General features: G+C 44.3%; 1 protein-coding gene across 6 annotated transcripts in view; it reads left to right on the top strand.

Moving 5' to 3' along the window:
- SH3KBP1 (SH3 domain containing kinase binding protein 1) overlaps window positions 1-22,366 on the top strand; it is a 315,550-nt gene that overhangs the window by 23,345 nt on the left and 269,839 nt on the right. For 4 of the 6 annotated variants that reach the window (XM_036912854.2, XM_036912855.2, XM_036912853.2 and 1 more), the window contains exon 2: window positions 21,227-21,384. In XM_036912854.2, the coding sequence (XP_036768749.2) occupies window positions 21,227-21,384 (158 nt within the window). Of the gene's footprint in view, window positions 1-21,226; window positions 21,385-22,366 lie in introns of those variants that run through there. The other 2 variants (XM_036912856.2, XM_057496050.1) reach the window with 2 other exon arrangements.

The raw sequence follows: 22,366 nt of genomic DNA, 5'->3' as shown, positions 1-22,366 counted from the left end.
TACTCTCCATCCCCCTCTCTCCCCCAGCCCCTGGTTAACATCTGTTTTGCTTTCTGTCTCTGTGATTTTGCCTATTCTACGTACTTCCTGTAAGTGGAATCACATAATGTTTGTCTTCTTGTGTCCGGCATTTTTCACTTAACATAATTTCCTCATGATTCATCCATGGTGTGACATGTATCAGAACTTCATTCTTTTTAAGGCTAAATAATATTCCATATATAGATGGACCACATTTTGCTTATCTGCTCATCAGTTGATGGACACTTGGGTTGCTTCTGCCTTTTGGCTACTGTGAACAATGCTGCTGTGAACGTAGGTATGTAAGTAATTGGTTCCCATTTTCAAAAGGAATGTGGAGGCACTGGAGAAGATCCAGTCTGAAGTTAGCAGGAAAAGGTACTATTCTACGTCTCCTATCCCTGACTAAGGCTTCCACAGAAGAGAGGGAGACGGGGGTGGGGCAGGGCAGGGGGATGACAGGGCCTTAGGGAGCTGGGTGCGGGAAGGGGGAGGGGCCAGGAGGAGAGAGGGAGCCCAAGCTGCCACCCTTGCCGAAAGTCACTGCCTCTGGGGGAAGACCTAGAAGGTGCAGAGCAGGACCTTTGAATGCACAGAGTCATAGGCCGAGGGGAAGAACTGGCAGAGGATAGGTCAGGCCTGTGATCTGGTGCAGCAAGGGTACTTCATTCCTCAGCCCCAGAACCAGGCAAGAGGGGAGGGCTACAGGCTGGTGGGAAATTAAATCTCCTTACTATCTCCTGCTGCTCTTTTTCAAAATGTTGTGACCGTATCTCCCAGTGAGAAATATATCTTATATTGCAACATGGTGCACACGCCCGTCCTTGGTTATAATTGAAATACTCATTACACAGAAAACATTTACCTTTACTACAAGAGCTAGACTCTGACATCTTTCATTCAATTCTGTGCCTTTTTTTTTTTTTTTAGAGCTTATTGTGACTTGGTTTGCTCTCGGCTGAAAACACAGTGCTCCCTGAAGTCCCGTGTGCAAAGCTGTTTCTGCCAGTTAGTTTCTCTTTTCCTGTGGACATCCTCCTCCCCCCACCCCCAAGAACAATGTAAACCATGTGACTGATCATGTTTCCCTCTTTGGTTTGGCTCTCAGGAAACTCAAAGCCAAATTGGCTTGACCAAGCCGTAGGTCTCTGAATGCGGCAGGTACTGTACACACTGGTGCCTTACTGTTCCCGGGCTCTTGACCTTTCAACTGTATTTTTCCTGGTCCTACTTATTCATGTATTTTTGTTTTACTGACTTAATTCTTGGGAGCTGCCACAATCTATGTGGAATATGATGGAATGTGATGATAGCATACATAAGAGATCACTGAGAACTTTGGTCTCCATTGAGAAGAGCTATCGAGTAAGTTCTGTATCCTTGGAGATTCTTTTTTGAAGCTATAGATCTGGACCTTATAATTTTCTTTTAGCTCTGTGACTCTGATTAATTTTTTTGGCCTTTGTTTCAGATTATCTAGAAAACACCTCCACTCCTTTTTTTTTTTTTAAAGAAATTTACCACAGCTGCAAAGGTAGACTTCAGAGAAGTTTGGTATTGGTGTGGAGGAAAGGTGTCATTTTATCTTTAAATAGGGGCATTTTAACTTGCACTCACATTTCCTAGAACGCCATTTGTTTATACAGACTTTTTTTTTAAGTCCCAGGAATGCCTCTTAGCCAAGCGGCCTGGCCCTAGCGAGGCCGTGCCTCAGCCCTGGGTCTCGTCCCTCTCCTTGCCTTGCCACCCGACTGGTTTCTCTGCTGCCTGCAGCCTCTGCCCGCGAGCCCACCTTCTGCGGCAGGTGTGCTGGGGGGCCCCACATTCGCGGCTGCCTTTCCCCTGGGCTCCCACACCACCGGTGAGCCCTCACACTCCTGGGCAGTGCAGTCCCTCGAGCTGGCAGCAAGGTCAGAACCGGCCCTGGCACGAGGTTAGCGTGCCCTGCCTTTCAGCCCCCAGGTCAGAAGGATTTGAGGCAGGAGGAAATGAACAGACCGTCTGATGCACCTGGACCTCCCAAGAGGCGATGAAGACAAGAGAGGAAGAGTTTGGAATTGAATCCGTTTTTTGGTGAAGTTTTCAGTATGCGAAAGAAAACTAAGCAAAGGAGCAAACAAGACTAGTATTAGCTCCAGGGACAAAATGTGGCTATAGAAAAGAAACATAATCTTAGCGTCCCATGTGGCTAGGCTTTCAGTAATGTTTATGTCATCCTCATCATGAGGGAGCCATTTGTGTTAGTCCGCGAGGGCAGCCAGGACACAGCACCACAGCCTGGGGGCCTTGCCCGACAGACATGGACTGTCTCACAGCCATGCAGGCTAGAAGGCCGCAGCCAGTGGGGGCAGGAGCGCTTCCTCCTGAGGGTTGTGAGGGAAGGGTCTGGCCAGGCCTCCTTCCTTGTCGTGTACATGGCCATCTTTCCCTGTGTCTCTTCACATCCACTTCCCTTGATGTGTCTCTGTGTCCAAATGCCTCCTTCTTATAAGCACACTAGCCATGCTGGATTAGGGCCACCCTAAAAACCTCATCTTAATGAAGTACATCAGCAGTGACCCTATTTCCAAATAAGGTCACATTCTGAGGTCCTGGGGGTTAAGACATCTGAATTTGGGGGGACACAGTTCAATCCTTGAAGACATGGAGCACCAATCCAACCAAACTGTTGAGGGGGAGGGAGGGTGGGAGGTGTGTGGAGGGGCGAACAAGGCGAGCAGACCTCAGCTTCTGTGCTGGGATGGCGGCGCATGGTGTCCGAGAGCGAGAGCATCGAGGGAGAGCCACGTAGGCATCTTGTTTAGAGGCCTGGAAGCAAATGCCACAGGACTGAGTAGGAGAGAGGTAAGCGTAGTTGCCTCTGGGGAGGGCAGCCTGGGGGAGGTGGGAGAGGGCTCTGCTGACTGACAGCCCTTCACAGCTGTTTGAGTCTCTGTGTGTGGGCTGCCTCGGGTAACAAGGACCTGTGTCGCCTGTGCTGCCTACCCTGAGCTGCCCACATTTGAGGTGAGAAAAGGAAGTGGGGACTGTATTGGCATTCAGGCCACCACTGCCAAGAAGTGAAGTGTTGGGCTTTCTGGGACCTATTTATTGTTTCATTCGGAAAGAACGTAATAGTTACTTTTTAGCTCCTTATATGGGATCTACTTTAATATATTCAAAAGCAGGGTCTTGGGGGGCAGTGTAGTTCACTGCATATTTGAAATTCTGCAGAAGATGTCTACTTTTCTCTCTGTTGCAGTTATTGATGTAGAAGCGAGCTGGAAGTGTCTGACAGGAACTGTCACTAAGCCACTGTGCAGTGAATTTTATTTTGGTTACGGGTAATTGTTCCATGTTTGCTTCTGAGGGGAGCAGCAGCAAGAGATTTCCTCTCCTCTTTTCTGAAAGCTTCCCCTTTAGCTGTGCAGACATCTCTCTGTCCAGGCCCCCGTGACGTGATGGGGAGCAGAATGCTGAAGCGGGCACCTCTATCTGCAGAGAGCCAGTCCCTCTGCTGATGGCACATGGCTTGGGGAATGTGCTAGTCTGTTAGGTAGCTGGTAGGATGACAGTATTAGACCATCTGTGGAAATGATTAGAAGAAAAAAATCTGGCAAAACAGCAGACCAGACAAGTTAAAAAAAATATTTTATGGCACACAGTTCAATTAAGTTAGTACTAACTAGTTAGGAATTAATGTTAACACTGTTACAACACACAATTAAACGAGAAAAAAGGAGCCAATTGCAATATAAGGCACATCATTCAATATATACTCAAATGCTTTCTCAAACATTTATATATTCCTTGTAGGTGTAGCACTATGCCAGGTAGGGACTAACAGTAAATGAAATGCATACCTGGTCCCTTCTTCTAAGGAAGTTCTGTCTGTTTTAGAGTGACAGGGCATATCATTTAAGAGATGGTAAGAGTTAAAATAACAGTCTAAGGTAGAAGTAGGCAAACTGTGGCCTACAGGCCAAATCTGGCTTAATGCTTATTTTTGTAAATAAAGTTTTACTGGAGCACAGCATGCTCATTTGTTTGCCTGTTCTCCATGGTTGCCTTCTCGCTATGATGGCAGGGTTCAGTAGTTGCAACACAGCATATGGCCCACCAAGCCTAACAGATGTACTGTCTGGCCCTTTAAGAAGAAGTTTTCAACTCCTGGTCTAAGACAATAATTCAAAAGCTGTTGCAAGGCAGTGTATGATAATTAGAAGTAACAATGCTGTAGCTACTAAGTCTGAGAATGTAGTGGTGAGTGGCCTGAGACAGGGTTTGGACTGGACCTTAAGCCATGAAAGTGAAGGGCATTTTGTATGTTAGGAATAAGGAACTGGACTTCATGGATGAAAATATGAACAGAACAAGAAACAGAACAAGAGAACAAGAAACAGCAGTCATTTCCAAGAGAGGTTTAACCTTGTGACCCTGAAGGCCACTAATGCCAGAAGACTTGTGTGGATAGACAGTCTCCCATTCCATGGTGACAATGGTCTGCAGAGTCTTTGGAGAAGGGAATTCTGGAAAAAAATGTTGTGTACCTGAGAGATGTTGGGAGGCAAAAGGAAAGAGGAGACCCCGCCCACACCCCATCCTTGGCCACTTTTTTGTCTCTTTCTTTTCTTTAGAGCTTCTGTACTGGCCGCCATCTTGTCTGGGTCTGCAGAGCTCCGTGCACATCCTCACGGCGCGTACTTCCACCCTGTGGGACCCAGCCCCGTGCAGCTGGCCATCAAAACCTTGCCGCCTGCCACCGTCTCCCGCACGCTGGGACTTCCCCCTCCCAGCCCGTGTCCCGCTGTCGGGGCACCTGGCAGGCACCGAGCTCCCGCGCGCTCTCTGGATGAGTTACTAGCAGCCACTGAACTCAGCTCCGAATCCTTCCTCTCCTGCCCGGGCACAGCCCCAGGGCACCCATGCGCTGCTTGTCCTTGACCCTGCCTGTGGGCTTTCAAGGGATGGGGAGGATGGGGCAAGGAAGGGGCCGTTGCCCACTCTGCTGGGTCCACACAGCCACCCATCGGTGCTTCCATTTACCCTCACACTCCTTTGTTTTCTTTTGTACATTAACACACACACACGTAGATAATATGCAAAAGAGGATTCCATAGTGCATTTTGCACTAAGCTTGTTCTAGACTGTTTTGTGAAGCACCTCAGATTCTCTTCTCACAGCTGACTCTCACCAACAGATGACCCTACTTCCTGTGTAAGAAAAGACGTCAGTTCCCGTGTGCACCCCCATCTCTCGTCTTTATATTGCTATTGGAACACTTATACCTTTTTTGACCTCTTTTTATCTAATGTCAGAGAAAGGAATATCCTTCCTTCTCTTTGCATCCTTTCCTGACTTCTCACCTATGATGGCCCCCTGGTGTGTAATGCTGTTGTCCTGCTGATGTCCCGCCCCGTCAGACTCTCAATAAATACTTAGTGGATCAAAGAGCCATTCTGGGTGAGAAAATGTCAGCTAAGATTTTATAAGGCTGGGAAGGCCCAATCTGGCCTGCTTTCATATTTGAGCGTACTACTTGTATTCATGTGTGTACTTTGGTATCATCACATTTTTATCAGAGCAGCCATAGTATCTGGAGCTTATGGCTCAGAAAATCTCCATTGATTAAAAAAAATAGCAGAAACAGGGGTAAGAAAACAGGCTTTGAATCCAGACTGGCTGGTGGCTGGGATATCAGCTCCCCTCCCTTGGGCAAGTTACCTGATCCCTCTGGGAGCCAGATTCTTCATAAATTGGGAACAGCAATGGGTAGGCACCTCATGGAGTGTGTGCCAGCTACTACTGCTGTGCGACAAATGGCTCCACTATTAGCACATTCAAACAGCCATTTTCTTATGCTCACAGACTTTGTGGGTCAAGAAATTTGGCAGGGCATTGTGGGCTGGCTTGTGTCAGCTCCCCAATGCCTGGGGCCTCAGCCGGGAAGACCTGAAGGCTGGAGGTGACTGGGCAGCAGGGAAGCTGGAATCATCTGAAGGCTCTGACACATACATCAGCCCTCGGTATGACCTGGAGGTGAGGTCTCCAGGGCTATTCCAGTAAGTGGGTTGGAAACAGCGTGTTAGCCTTTCGTCAGCCAGCCTCAGGAGTCCCACAGTATCACGTGCCTGCACTCTCCTGGTCAGTGTGCTCACCATCCTGCCCAAATGCAAAGGCCCAGGGAGGAGATCTGATTTCCCCTATGGATGGCTGTGCTCACCTCTGGAAGAGCACGAGGGATGGGAGAGGTTGCTGCAGCCACCTTGGAAAATACCTGCCACAGAGTAGTTGTAATTAAATGATGTGATGAGAATAAAGGCACCTGGCACCTACAGAGGAAGAGTGAGTGTATTTTCATTCAGCAGAGATTTATTACATTCCTATTACATGCCATGCTTGAGGCCTGCATTGGGCCTGCAGGGGCAAACACAGCAGAACTGGCCTTTGCTCTGCTGCAGCTTTCACACTAGTGGTGGACACAGACGGCAGTCCAGTGTGATCGGATCTGTGATGAGGACTTGGAAGGCCATCTCCTTTCATGGAGAGGGACTGTGTGAGCATCTGGATTTGTTGATTTCATCCGAACTGAGAATGAAGTGGAACCCCCCCTTCATGAATGAAGACAAAGGGCAATTTGCCCAGGATTAATGTGGACCTGTTCACTGCTGCCTTTTTAGTGGTATTTCTGCAGAACTATATAGGCTTGTAGCCCTAAGGTGCCTCAGAAATCATTAGGCCCAGGGGCTGCAAGCACCACCTGACCCTGCTGTTCAATGCAGACTTCTGTGCCTCCTTCCTTAAAGGGGGTTTAGGAGAGTGGTGGAGGAGTAGAGAGTTGCCTGGGGGACCATATTCAACCTACGCATGACTCCCCTACTCTGATGTGGAGCCGGCTTGGGGCAGAGAGGCAGGAGGAGGGTGCACAGGTGATTCTGACACCTGGCGGAGGAGCCGATGTAGTGCAGCTGAACACTTCTCCAGTGACACTGTGTGTGTCAGTCCCCTGGGGAGCTGGCTACACTGCAGCTTCTGATCGGCTAGGTCTGGGTGAGGCCAGGGCCTGCTGCTGAGCAGTGAGGGGGTAGGGAGTACTGGTGGGGTACAGACAGAGCTAGCTCTCAGAGAGTGGGGTGCCAAGGGCGAGGCAGTGATCTACCACATTTCTGCCATGTTTCAAGCACACATGTCTTACAGATGGGGACTCCTGTTAAAAACTATAATTATGGTATCACTTATACCTAAACAAGCAAAACCTCAGCCTGCCTTATATAAAACACATCTCAATAAACCCAAAATCAGAATGTAAATTGGCATAACCAATATGAAAAACATGAGGTTCCTCAAAAAATTAAAGACACAATTATCATATGATCCAACAATTCCACTTGCGGGGATATAGCTGAAGGAAAAGAAAACACCTTCTGAAAGAGCTATCTGCACCCCATGTTCATGTTCACTGCAGCACTATTCACAATAGCCAAGACATGGAAACAAACTAAGTGTCCACTGGCAGATGAATGGCTAAAGAAGATATGGTCTGTATGTGCAGTGGAATATTGCTGAGCCTTAAAAAAGAAGACAATCCTGCCATTTGCGACAACATGGATGGACCTTCAAGGCATTATGCTAAGTGAAATCACTCAGATGGAGGAAGACAAATACTGTCTGATTCCACTTTATGGATTCTAGAAAAGCCAAACTCATGGAAACAGGAGCTCAAGGTGGGGTTGGGGAAACAGGGAGATGCTGGTCAAAGTGTACACATTTCCAGTAAGAAGATGAATATGTTCTGGGGGACTGGGGTGATTATATAACTTTATACTTACCTGTCTTTTTTTGTCTTTATTTTTTAGCTTTAGTGAGATATAATTGAAACATAACACTGTGTAAGTTTAAGGTGTACAATGTAATGACTTGATACACTTATATACTGCAATATGATTGCCACAACAAGGTTAGTTTACTCGTCCATCACCTCACGTAATTACCATTTACCATTCTGTGGTGGTGGTGGAGGTGCGAATATTTCACATCTCCTCTCTTGGCAACTTTCAGGTATATACTAGAGTATGGTTATCTCACTAAAGCTAAAAAATAAAGACAAAAAAAGACAGATAAGTATAAAGTTATATCCTCACTACACACACACATACACACACACACACACACACACACACACACACCATCAACAAAGAAAACATCTGAATTTAGCATGTTCATAGAGATGGCCTCACAGCTTTGTTCCAAGCTCCATGCTTGTAGACCTTTTTTTAAAAAATAGTTGAATATATATATTCTAAGAAAGTAAAGGGTTACATAGAACTTTTTAGAAGGCTTTTACATTAAGAAATATATTAAAATATAAAAGTTTTAACAGTTAACCTTTATCCAGAAAGTAACTTTCTAAAATGGCTCATTTCCCAAGAGTTCTAGATAACTATTTACCAAACAGAGAAATAATTAAAAAGAAGCAGACAAGACAGAAATGGAAATAATGCCTCTGTTTTCCATAGCTGGCAGTCTAATTGCAAACAGAACATTACATAGATGGAAAACTTAATTTTTTATTGTGATAGACAGCTAATTATGCGGTAAACCTAAAAGCAATAAAAATATTACCCAGTACCCTCACATGATATAATAGGAGCAAGTAAATCATAGATGTAAAACTGCAAATTTACTGTAGTAGAATAAACTGTATTATTGAATAAAAACTGGCTTGATGAGCTAGAGTAGAGCCCAACAGATAAAAGACCCAGAAAATCACAGAACCATTTTTGGTAGGCAGGGCTAACGAGTCAGCAGTCACTGTAGATAAATGAACTGCCAGGTATGAGGAAAAAGTGTAGACTTCTGATTGTGCTTGTTGCTTTATTATATTTTTAAGTAGCTAAAAGTATATTTTTAAAAGAGGATTAGTATTAAACATTGTACAACCTCCAAAGTAAACATACTTTAAGTCCCAGTTGCCTCAGGATTTCTTTTATAATGCATGTCTTTCAGAGAGATGATCACAATTTTGGCTACCTGAGGTATGTTTTCTAATTATTTGCAGAGAATAACCTGTAGCACTAAGAAGGAAAACTACTTTTGGATCAATTCTTTATTTAAAAGTATTTGTAGATCACTAGTGCTCTTAATAAGAAAGTCAGGTATTGAAACATGCATGTGTGTGCAGATGTGTGTACACACACACTTTTAATACACGTACTCATTGCCTTTAAAAACCCTATCTTCCTTTTCAGGATCATTGCTGTCCTTAACATGCTTAGCTGAATCACTTGTGAAACTACCTATTTCACCAGTTCAAGTTACGCCAGCATTAAGATTTTTCTCTTCATCTTTTAGGTTCAGTGTAGAGCATTATTCTCCTTCTTGCACATTTAGAGCACTTTAACAATCCGGAAGTGTTTCAGCATGTATTTCTTAAAGATAAGGGCTCTTTTTCAAAACCATAGTCACAATATCTTTTTCTTACACCTACGACAGCTTACAGTGTTTCCTTATCAGACATCCAGTTCAAATATCCAGTCATTAGACATAGTTAAAATACTTTCAAAGGCGTCTGTTCGAATCTGGTTTTGGGAGGATTTGCGATTTGTTGCTTGTCTCTGAGTCTCTTTTAATCTAGGTTCCCCATCTCTTTTCTCTTTCCTTCGAGAATTTTTTTTTTTTTGGTTGAAGAAACTAAACTAAGTGATTTGCTTGTAGAGTTTCTTACAGTTTGCATTTTTTTGAGCGCACCTTAGTGTGCCACTTAACGTATTCCAGACCCCCTGTACTTCCTGTAGACTGGCAGTAAATCTAGAGGCTTCATCCGACTCAGGCTCAAGCATGCCGTGCAGAGGTGGCATGTTGTGTCATGAGGCTTCCGAAGCTGCTTGTCTTTCTTTTTGTAATGTTAGCAGCCGTTAGTGAGCATTGCCCATGCCCTTGATTACATTAGAGGTTGCAAAATGTTGCAGAATACTCCTATCAAGAGGCATTTCTCCTCGTCAACTACGTGGTTATGCTGAATTCATATGGGAAAGGTGGGAGAAATAATTTGACTCTTTCCCTTAATTTACCCGTTTTTAGAACAGTGAGTTGGTTCCCTGCCATCCTCCAAAGGTGACCATCAAGAAAAACACCGTGAAACCTTACAGAACAAATACTGATTTGAGACATCAAACGTATTTGACGTGCTTCCATGCATGGCAGTTATCTTACTGATAATCCTGTGTCCCACCTGGGGCCCGCAGGAGCCTTTCCTCATTCACTTCTGAGTTCTTTTGCCATGACTGCTCGCCTTTGATGGCTTGCTTGCTTTGACAAGATGTTTCCTGTTTCTGGCAAGACATTTGTATGACAAGATGTTTCAGGCTTGGACCCTGGAATCAGCCATTTCTCCAAGGCTACCTGGCTTCTTTTTATTTTTAGTGAAAAATAGTATTTAGATACTCAATGTAATTATTTCTGAAAAAATAAATAGTACATGTAGTTTTTCTTGGGTCATCCTTCTAGAAGTCTTATGTGGGGCTGCTGTTCCTTTTAGTTTAATTTGTTTTTATTAACCTCATGTTTCAGTTTTGTACAACGCTTCCAATTTTTAAACTTCCATTCAGTTCATTTAGGTATTATTCTGTTTGTCCAACTTTAAACTGTAACCTTCAAAGGAAACAATAATGTTGGGTTTTAACTTCACGTCTGCATTATTAAGTGGTTTTCTGATCCTGTGGTGAAGTATTGACCAGGTAGTTGATTAAGAAAATGTTCTTGAAGTAGATACTTGATAGCAACGTCTAGTTCAAACTGCTGGTCAACTATTGAAAATGAGAAACCAAAAAGATTTGCAGACATTGGCAGTTATAATGCTGATAGACTCACAATGCCATGCAACATCATATGTGAAACTTGCGATGAAACCATCAGATGCGCCAACCCTGATAACCTGCACAGGATGGCATTGCCAACGTTCTAGGTTTTACCTGCAGACTGGGCGTCGGGGAGGTCAAAGTAGTTACGCCTACGGCAGTTTGAGACTCGACTGTTTTGAAGACTTGTTGTTTTGCTGCTATCTTCAGCTTTTTCAGCCTTGTGCATTTGTCTCAGGTGCTTTCTCCTTGGATTCTCAGTGTCTGGTCAAAATCATCCTTGCAAGCTTTTCCCCACTCAAGGGCAAGCATTTCTTGAGTGCCTGATGGGGCCAAGCAGTCAGCTGAGCACTTGAGGGAGGAAGATGCACTGGCAATGTAACTTTTCTTTTAGGAGGCTCACAGGCTTCGGTTTTACACTTCCCTTCTGCCTTCCAGGGACTCCAGCTTCAGCAGGATTATTATACCTGGGGGTGTAAGTGAAGCAGGAAGGGGGACGCCAAATCTGCTGGGTTCTGTGGTTTCCTGTCACCTCTCTACTTTCTCCCTTACCAGACTTTCTTCTTAACAGAATGCCCCGCAGTGACTCAGCCCTCGCCCCCAACCCCCAATCCCCACTGGGCAGACTCACCATGATTTCTATGGAATCGTCCTTCACTTCCCTCCTGGCCTGGTTCCCCACTCTTCTGAATATTCTTGCGTCTTGCAGCTGATTCAGCTTAGCTACACCAAAGTCAACAGAACGGATTTGGCCTTTCTTCTCCCGTGCAACATGCCTGCCTCTAAAGCCAGTTCCCCATCTGCCTCCAAACTATCCTTGAGTGATGGCAGAGCTGTATTCGATTACAGTCCTTCCAAAGTGTCTTGTACTATAGGGCTCTCTGAATTAATTTTTAATAAGGAAGTTCAAACTAAGATACATTATCCATAATCAAATGGGTTTCAACCATCCCTGCAGTGCCTGTCAAATAAAATTGGTTCATGAAATGACTGGGTGTGGGGGGGAAAGCAATGTTTTCTAATTGTTTCATTTTATATAATCTCTAATTAAACTAATTCATGGGATAAACAAGCATTTGACTGTTTCTTCTTCCTTTTGAAGTTTAGCGGCTTCAAACCTTTTGGATCTTCTTGCTGAGAAAAATAGGGGGTCACCTTGTAATCAGGCACCTATCTACGGGTCTCCTTTGAGTCTGAAAACCAGGCTTTCATTATAAAGTCAGGAAAAGAAAACCCTATCTACTTATCCTCAAGCCATTTTATTAAAACTGTCAAATATTTATGTAAAGCAACATACCTGTGCTTTCTCTCTTCTACTTGAAAAAAAAAAAGGTTATGTTTTCTCAAGTGGCTAAACTATTTTGACTTAACTGATTTTTTATTAAATTGGTTTTCTGAGGTGCAGTGTTTTTCCCCCTCCATCATTGCTGTATACAACCATTCTTTGTACACGCTTATCCAACTATAATCAATTGTCTTTATTCTTTGCTAGGTTTTTTTTTTCCACGTACAAAATCATCTGCACACTTTCTCTGTGCTTTCTTTTTCATTTAAGGTTTTTTTCTGGCCAAGTGATTCTTATCCAGTCTATCTAATGTGTGTTCTTAAAAGACCTATGCATTAGGTTTGCACAAGGGTTCATTTCAATCAGGAAGTGTCTAATAACTCAGTGTCCCTGGCTGTGCGGTGAGGCAAAGTCTTCCAAGTGCAGGCTGTGAGGGACTGAGCCACCTGGCTCTGTTGAAGGGGCAGGGAAACCCAGCCATGGCCCTGTGTCACATTTTCATCTTTGATCGAGGGCTCCTCTGCTGTCTGGGGCAGTGGTCTTAGCAGAGGTGAGAATGGAGTTGAGGCTGATCAGAGTAGCACTTGAGGGGCTTGGACCGGTGGGCCATACTTGTTTTGGCACTAACTGGTCAGGTTGATTTTAGACTTTCTCTAGTCTTCTAGTCAAACAGCCAGGCTCACATCTGTAGCTGCATTTCATCGTGCTGAAGATCAGCTGTGATTTGGGGGTAATGCTTTCTCAGGACACCCCATCACCAACATTTATTGAGCACCTACTATGTGCCAGACACCAGGCTAGTGGGAGGGGATGCTCAGCTATGCCTGTAAGGGCTCCTTGTGCAGAGGCAGACCAGGAGGCCCTGCGTGGGGAACCCCTCGTAGCACAGCATGATGAAGGCCTGTAGGACTAGTGGCTTTCAGTTTTGGAGCAGTTTCTGTGGACAGGAGTTTATAGGCATTGTCCCTCATCCCTGCAACAGCCCACCGGGTATATCATCTCTCGATTTTAAGCACAAAGAAAATGAACTCAAGCGACGTATCTGGCCCCATGCCACACAGCTAGTAAATGTCTAAGGTGGAATTCACTCCCAGGCCTACTAGGTTTCAAAGCCTGTGTTCTTTCTCCTATGCCTCATGTCCTCTGTAAAGATACTTAGATAGAAGTGAGAGTAAGGGGGACATGGGCTGAAAGGACCAGGTTTCTTGGGGTGCCGTGGCAAGTAGTGTGACAGGAGTGTCCTTAGTGCCATCTGAGGCAGCCAGGGATGGGCCTTCTTTCTTCTGTCAGAGCTGGCTTTCTTCTGTCTTGATTTCTCTCTTTTCCCTTTCTGTGCCAATGCCCAGTTCTGGGAGCTGCTGCCGGGCCTGCTACAGACATCCTTTAACCCCACAGGAGACCATCCCTATCTATGGTTTGCTGCCTTCTGCCGGGGCAGAGAGCTCAGGGCCAGTGGCTCTGTGTTCTTTGGAGTCTGTGTTCTGAGCCTGTCTTTGCTGGGGACGCCGATATTCATTTTCTAGCAGTTTCAGGCCTCAGGAATGACACCCTTGTCGGCCTGATGCCCCTGAGTGGCGTGTCTGCCAAGACACCAAGGGCAAACGCGGCTGGGGTGCAGGTCCTTGTTGGCCTTGGAGGTTCCCGCAGTGCTTAGGGTCCTGACCTGGGAAGCTAAGGCCCCCAACCATCAGCCCTGATGCTACCAAGAAACATGGTGAGAACTGGGCCTCATGTAGACTGTATAGGGAAGAGATGTTTTTTAAAAAGTGGATGCATGAGTGTATCTCTTAAGGTTTTCTGGTTGTGAGCAACAGAAACCAACTCTTCCTCAACTAAAGTAGGGGAGGAGATGTATTGGAAGGCTGTGGGCTGGTTTATAGCATGGAAGGAAAAGCTGGAGGATCAGGTTGGGGAAACACGGCAACCAGGCAGCCCCAGGGATCCCCACCTCTTCGGGGAACCCTGCTGGGGGATCCGCGCCAGCCATCTCCAGTCTTCGTTAGGTCCACTGCTGTGAGACATGGTTGAGTCCTGTGGCAGAGGGCAGGCCATGTTGATGGACCATCCAATCAGACTTTATCTCATGAGAGAGGAGAAATTCCCCCAAAGGGCTTTCCCTCCCCAAGCAGGGACTCTCTCTCCCTGGAATACAAATACAGTCAACCACCTTGGCAAGTGAATATCTACGATCATAAATTGCAAAATACACATCACACAGACTTTAATTTTTAAAAGCTATATTGAGATATACAATCTATCCATTTAAGTGTAAAATTAAATGATTCTAGTAAGTTTATAACATTGTAAAACCCTCACCACAGTTTAATGTAGAGCATTTCCATCATCCCAATAAGACCTCTCCTATGAATTTGCAGTCAGTCCCCATTCCCAGCCCCTGACCTAGGCAACCTCTGATTTGTTTTCTGTCTCTTGAGAGTTGAACATAGGTTTTTACACATTCCTGACTAGTGTAATTTTTTTCTGGGTATTCTGGGAACTGTGCTCTATGTGATAGGAAAAAAATACCCAATGGCGTGGAAGTCTGTTTCGCTGGTCTCACTTTTCCCTCCTTTTCACTTGAGATCTTCTCTTCTCTTCCTGGACTGTAATTTGTGAGAACGTAGTCCTGCTCTTCACACTGCCATTATTTTGCTCTTACACTCTCTAAGCGTCAGTCATGGAACCTTCCAGAGCGCAGAGTTCCTCATCTGTAAAATTAAGAAAAGGATTTGATGAGATATTAACTAATGTTCTTTCTATCTCTCATGATCGGCAACTGTGGTCTTTTTTGGTGAGATTGTTTTTGGCAAAAAATTCCTGCTTGATTTGATATGCTCTCTTCAATCAGGGGACTGGAACCAAGCGTTAACATTAAAAGATTATTCTTTAAAACTCACAAAATGAAATAAGCATAAAGCAATTTAAGTTTGTGATATTTCTACTCTGGAATTCTTTTTCTTAATTTTTAATTGATGTATAATTGACATTTATACGTTATATTAGTTCCAGGTGTACAGCATAATGATTTGACATTTGTATATATTGCAAAATGATTGCCACAGTAAGTCTAGTTAACATCTGTCACCACACATAGTTACAGAATTTTTTTTCTGTGATGAGAACTTTTAAGACCTACTCTTTTAGCAACTTTCAAATATGCAATCTCCAGTATTATTAACTGTAGTTGCTGTACTATACATTCCATCCCCAGGACTTATTTATTTTGTAAGTGAACTTTCTACCTTTTGACTCCCTTCACCCATTTCACCCATTCCCCTCATCTCTGGCAACCTCAGTTCTCTGTATCTATGACTCTGTATCTATGACTTTGTTGTTGTTGTTGTTTTTAGATTCTACATATAACTGAGGTCATGTACTATTTGCCTTTCCTCATCTGACTTATTTAACATAATGCCCTGAAGGTCCATCCATGTTGCAAAAGCCCAGAGGTCATTCTTTTTTATGGCTGAATAGTATTCCACCATATATATGTACCACATCTTTATTCATTCATCCATTGATTTCTTAGGTTTTCTTCCATGTCTTGGTTATTGTAAATAATGCTGCAGTGAACATGGGGGTGCATATATCTTTTTATATTAGTGTTCCTATTTTCTTCAGATAAATACCCAGAAGTGGAATGGCTAGATCATATGTTAGTTCTATTTTTAATTTTTTGAGGAACCTCCATAGTTTTCCATAGTGGCTGCACTAATTTACATTCCCACCAACAGTGTAGGAGGGCTCCCTCCTACCAATGAGGGTTCCCACATCCTCACCAACACTTGTTATTTCTTGTCTTTTTGATAATAGCCATTCTGACAGGGGTGAGGTGGTATCTCACTGTGATTTTGATTTGCATTTCCCTGATGATTATGATATTACACATCTTTTCATACGTCTGTTGGCCATCTCTTTGTCCTCTTTGGAAAAATGTCTATTGAGACCCTCTGCCCATTTTTAGAATCATATTGTCTGTTTTTTTTTTGCTACTGAGCTGTATGAGTTCTTTATAGATTTCCATGTTAGTCCCTTATCAGACACATGATTTGCAAACATTTTCTCCCATTCTGTCGGTTGCCTTTTCATTTTGTTGCTGGCTTCCTTTGCTGTGCATACTTGTGAAATTCTTAAACCTTAGAACTGTACCGAGCAGTTTGAGATACCATCTGTATGTGTATATAGACAAAGGAAATTAATTGGAGACTTTCATTCTCCTTCATGCTTTCTGATTTATTCAAATATTTATCAAGCCGGATGTGATGCTAGGCAAGGGAGGTAGACTCCTGAAACAGACAACGGCTTTTCCCAGGTGGAGCGCGCAGTGTGAGTGGGGTGAGCCACCACGGGCGCAGGGCAGAATGAGTGCTGGCGAGTGTTCAGTGCACCGAGGCGGGGAGGGGCTGGGCCACAGAGCGGGGCCTCCTCGGAAACTCCGCCGTGGGAAGTTTGCCTTGAGAAGTTGCTTGGCAGCTGGCTCAGCCAACCGACAGTTAAAAACCACCCATTTCATCTTTTGGGGGAGGAGACATTCCAGCAAGTTTGAAGGCAGACACAGGGAGGGTGAAGCGTTTGGGTTTTGAAGCAGATCTCTTGTCTGCTCTGTCTTTTTATACACATGGGTTAACTGTAGCTTTGGCTTTTGCAGTGACAGTAGATGTGGCAAACCTGTGGAGGCCAGCTTTCGGCACGCCAGGCAGCTGGAGGGTGGTATTTTCTGACAGGGAGATGTTCTTATGTTTTGTAATTTATGGTATCTTAAAATACGGGATTTTGTTTACTGTTGCCCTGATTTCACCTCTGATATATTTTATTTAGCTTAATATTTTGATTTTGTGCTCATGCCCAGAGGTACTTTCCCAAAGGATACCATTAAAAAAAAAATCTTAGGTAATGTTTTATCCCTGCTGAGCTACCTAAAACTTCCTGAAGGCAAGGAAATGGGTTTTGGGGGCACAGACTTTCTCATGAGCTCTTGTGACTATTTTGGCTGTGTTTGTGCTGTGTGAGGTTTGATTTCCTGTCTGCCAAATATTTTCCTAAACCATCTATTGTGTAGTAGAAATATAAGCTGATATGTAATTTTAAGTGTTCTAGGAGCCATATTCATAAAGTAAAACACAAGAATTTATTTGAATACTGTATTTATTTAGCCTAGGATATCTAACATAGTATCATTTCAACATGCAGTCGGTATAAAAATCAATCAGATATTCTACATTCTTTTTTCCCCTAAATTTGCCATGTATTTTATAGCATATCTTAATTCAGACTCGCTGCAGTTCAAGTACTCAGTAGCCCCATGTAGCGAGTGATAGCCAACAGCCAAGTCCAGGACCTTTCAAAGGCTTACCGAGGACAGGAAAGAGCCCTAAGAGGGGGTAGGAGAGACATAGTCTCATGATTTATGAGCTCTTAACAAGGCCATACATAGGTTTCCTCCTCTTAGAGAAACCTGATATGTACAAATTCATCTTGACAGGAAAGGTAAAGCAGGAAGTGATTATTCTTGTTACAAAAGAATTAACCACAGGGCTCTTTAAATAGCAAGTGCCCTTAGTGCACTGAAGAATCTGACTCAGTTTGCAGAAATGTGATCGACACTTGGCATTTCAGTAGCATCTCTGTTGGGCAGAGAACTGTCTGCCATTATAAAATGCAGGCTGAGCAGTCAGTTTATCAGGGCTTCATCGAGCACCTATTACATGTCTTGGACACTCCTGGGGGGCCTCAACAGAGCTAAGGATGGTCTGTACCCAGAAGGCATTTGGAGGCTCACCGGGAGGGCGAGACACCATTGCAGCCACCACAGCATGGAATTGCCTCAGTGCCAGCGGCCAGGAACCAGGAAGCTGTGACAGGCAGTCAGGTCCCAGAAGGCAGGCAGGTGCATGCGGTGACTTCAGTGTCTGGATGTTTAAAGGGTCAATCAGGAAAGACCGGCTCATAGGATATTGGGAGGACTTGAACATTATGCAGTTCTGCTTTTATTTATCCCTGAGTCCCCAGTCCTTGAGACCCAGCCTTACTTATAGCAGGCATCAGTTAAGGTGTGTCCTTGGGCTCGTGGAAAGAGAGATTGAAGCAAAGCCAGGGCACGCTTCTTTCCAGTTTGTGACAACAGGTGGCAGCTGTTTACTTCTTCATAATCACCTTCTTGAAGCAGATTCCTTTGTCCTCTCCCAGCCTCACCCTGGCAAAGCTCACATACAGACTGAGAAAATGAGGCTTATTGATTAGGACGTTGTGTTGTGTTTCAGAAGTTGATGGGGTTCTGAGTCCCCCAGAGTACTCAGGATGTAAGTTTAATGTTGAGCTGGCCCCTTGACCAGATTCCTCCTTAGCAGCCTGCCTGCCCTCCCTTCTTTCCCCCAGGCAGTCCCTGTGGGCGGCTGCTTCTCCCACCCCCGCGCCGCTTGCCAGTTGCCTGTTCCCATCACACAAACTGAGCTTCCATCTTCAAGCTTCCCCTTTAAGCCTTGGGGGTTCTAGGTCAGTGTTCCAAGCCTTTTCTTATTTAAAAAGTATATATTATTTTAAAAAATTGAGTGTCTATAGATTATGTGCGTATATCACTGTACTTGTTGATCGAGAAAACCCGAAAGAAGCTTCTAAGTTTAGTGAAGTTTTGGAAAACATAAGACTGAATGTTGTATGATTTTAGACATTGGTGGGAAAAGGTGTTTGTCTTCATGGTTCATGCACAGACTTAAATGTCTTGCTAATCCCAGTAGTTCCAAAGGATAGTTCGCGACTTTACACCCACATCAAGGGTGGAAGAAAACTGTCTAATAAATTGTGGCGATGATTTACTTTTCTGTTCATCTCCCTGTAAGATCAGCTGACTTGTCGCTGTGTTTCCCTCCCAACGTGGCTGGCCAGGAGCCCCATCAGGAGCTGGAGTGGCTCTGCTGTTTTCTTGTTTACTTGGTCGCAGGTTGAGCATTGTCTATAACCCCTGCTGTCTTTACACACATCTTTTCAAGCCTCTCACCCATTTAGTGAGAGGTAAGAACCATAAATAGGCTTCATCAGGAGGCTTCCCAGAACTGCAGGGTGTCCCAAGGCACTGAAAGCTGCCACCAGCTTGGACGGCCACCCTTGTCCACTGTCCCTCAGGCTGCTTCCTGCTCTTGCAGCACTGCAGACTGCCTGACCTAGAGGCCAGAAGAAGGAATCAGTGTCATTCTGCAAATGGAACATCGGAGAAGTTGAATTTTCTTTTAAAAATTAAAATAAAATGACTAGATGTTCTAATTTTTTTCCTGTCGTGTCAGCTAATCCCTCAAGTGTGTGCATCCCACTTTGGAGAGCACTGGCTCGGAAAACACGCTTAACTGCTTTCCTGAATTTCAGGTTTGTTAATTGGAAAGATGGGCATCGTAATATTGTGAGGATAAAATGAGGTAATGCAAGAAAAATGTCTGGCACATAAACAGTGGTTGCTGTCACCTCAGTTCTGATAGCAAAGTTTCAGTAGATCCATGTCTAGGTAATTGGAAGAAAGCTGGTTTTTGATCAACCTGGTTCTGAGTGTTATAATGGCTTGTTTTAACTGCTGGAAGGCAGGGCATGATACAAGAAAACTGGAGTGCTTCTGCCTTTACACTTGTCAGGAACCAGGAGAAATCTGCAAAGGTTGCCTTGTTCGTGCTCTGATGCTCATCCTTTTTGTTAATAAGTGATGAGAATGGTTTACAACTTAACTTCATCCTGGGCTGAGTTGTGACAGCAGAGCCAGTCAACTGATTTTGGAATGAAAAATATGAGCCAGGAAAGGAAATTCCACTTTGAGTCGATTATGAACTGCCTGGGTTAGCTGACTTGAGTGGATGGGGTTAGCACTCCAGTCTGGATGGGCAGGGTCTTCACACCTGGCAGCGGCTGTGGCAATTTATCCCTAATGAATATGTAAAGCCCATTTGACAGGGAGCCTTTTTCCTGGGAAATCTACCTCAATTTATTGACATTTTTTTAAAGTTAGGCTTTTTTGGTCTCCTGTTAAAGAAATCTTTGCCAAGCTCAAGATCACCAAGATTTTCTTCTATGTTATCTTATAAAAGTTTTATAGTTACAGATTTTACCTTTAGGTCTGTGATCCATTTTGAGTTCATTTTTGCATATGTGCTCTTTAGAGAGCTCATTTGATTTTTCCTCTTCCAGTATTTTGCTGTAACTTCTGAGCTGCCAATTCACCACTTGGGGTTTCCCCTAATTTTCACTTACCCTTATAGCCATTCATTCATTCATATTGAGCTGCAAATAAAGGAAAAGGTCAGGAGATTGGTTGATTGAGGTGGGTGTGAGGTAAGGCCTGACTGCATAATCCATCTGTGGATAAGTTAACCAGTCTCTGGATTGGTTAACTCTGCTGATTTGCATATTTGTCACTTTGTCAACAAGGAAATCCGTCTGCATTGTCTGTTGCCTCCACCTATTACCAAATATAAAAAATCATCTAGATTGGAGAACAATTCAAAATGATATTGCTGGCTAGGAAGCCATCTGTTGAGAGGGCAGTTGTGCCCACAGACATAAGCAGTCTGAGACAGCTTGGCCAGTGGGGTCCTCTCTATCAGCTGTCTTTACATGTTGTCACTGAGAGATGGGTATTATCTCCGTAGGGTGCGAACTATTATTGCCCACATTTTGCCCAACAGGGGCCCAGAAAGGTTAGCATCACACAGTTAGTTAGTCTTAGCAAGGGAGCGCATACACCCAAGAGGTGAACCTCTGTTACCGGCCACCTCTACGCTTACGGAGCTGATGCCGGCCTTCCTCTAGGGGGAGCCAGTGTTGGTGGCTTTCTGTCATTGTGCGGTTTCCCCTCTGAAGCCCCTGCTGGTCCTGAGACCTGTACACCACTCTGCCTGTGCCTGACCACGGGTGGACCAGCACTTTGTGGTTTCTGTGCTACAGGCCTCAGGTTAACCAAAATCAGGTTGCTGTGTGTGGCCCTGTTATTTTAAGTATTGTTGGAGGGGAAGTCCCTTTAGTATGACTTAACTGACCTTCCAGGGCTGCCTGGGCTGCAGACTTCATCATGTGATCTAAGCTGCTCTTCTTTTGTCTCTGTTCCTTTCAGTGGAGGCCGTAGTGGAATTTGACTACCAGGCCCAGCACGACGATGAGCTGACCATCAGCGTGGGTGAGATCATCACCAACATCAGGAAGGAGGATGGAGGCTGGTGGGAGGGACAGATTAACGGCAGGAGAGGTTTGTTCCCTGACAACTTTGTAAGAGTGAGTACAAAGCGAAACCCTTTTCCTGTCTCCTGTGTGGGTTCTACCGACCAAAGCTGTGGGGGCACTTGAGGGGGAATTTCATGGGGTGTCTTAGGAGATGAGTTGTCTTTATACATATAAAGACACGTATAGCTTTGCCCTACATGCCTAGAGCTCCTGTTTCGAAATACTTTCTTAAGCCCCAGAATGTTCTCTTTCTAAACTGTGGGTCACTTAGAAAATGCTGGAAAAACAGAAAGCTTGTTAAATTGTTTTATTTTGTACATGTTTACTTGCTTTGATGGCTTCAAAGAGTTCTCCTTTCCCATTCTAATCAAAATGGGGGGAGACCAGTTTTGACCACTTAAGTCAAGAAGCAATCAAACTAAATGCAGAATTCTAATTATGCTGTTTTCCACCTTTGTGTTCATATTGTTTTTTAGATCGGAGCCAATATTATTTTTCTTTTCCCCTCTGTGGCCATGAAGCATTGAACAAAATCTATCTTTTCAGTAAGGTTTTGAAAATTATGCCCTTTGCAGGAGTCATCTGGAAGTTAATTACAAAAATGTAGCTCATTCATGTTAAGAAATTACATATCACACTGTTGTAAATAATAGCTGGAGCTGGGTAAAAAATGGGAGCACCTGGAGGCTTGTTCCCTGTGGGAAATACCAAGATGGTCTAAAAAAATCTGGTCTCCCCTCATTTTGATTGGAATGGAAAAGGAGAACTCTTTGAAACCATCAAAGCAAGTAAACATGTACCATGATCTTCCTATCAAACTCAGAGAAGGCCGGCTTGTTCTCAGTGGGTCAGACTGCCTGCAGGTACCCCCAAAGTCCCTGGGGAAACACTTGGCTCAAAGAAGTAGGTGTCCCCTGATAGAGCCTTGAGGGCTACTTGGGAGGTTATCTGAAAGGGGTTGTTGCTGAAAAGCAGTGATGTGCTCCAGGCCCTGTACCTGCACTCTGCCTTCCAGCCTAGACCAGCTAGAACC

This window comes from Manis pentadactyla, chromosome X (genome assembly GCF_030020395.1).
Source record: "Manis pentadactyla isolate mManPen7 chromosome X, mManPen7.hap1, whole genome shotgun sequence".
Taxonomy (NCBI): Eukaryota; Metazoa; Chordata; class Mammalia; order Pholidota; family Manidae; genus Manis; species Manis pentadactyla.
This window is presented reverse-complemented; position numbering and strand designations above follow the sequence as displayed.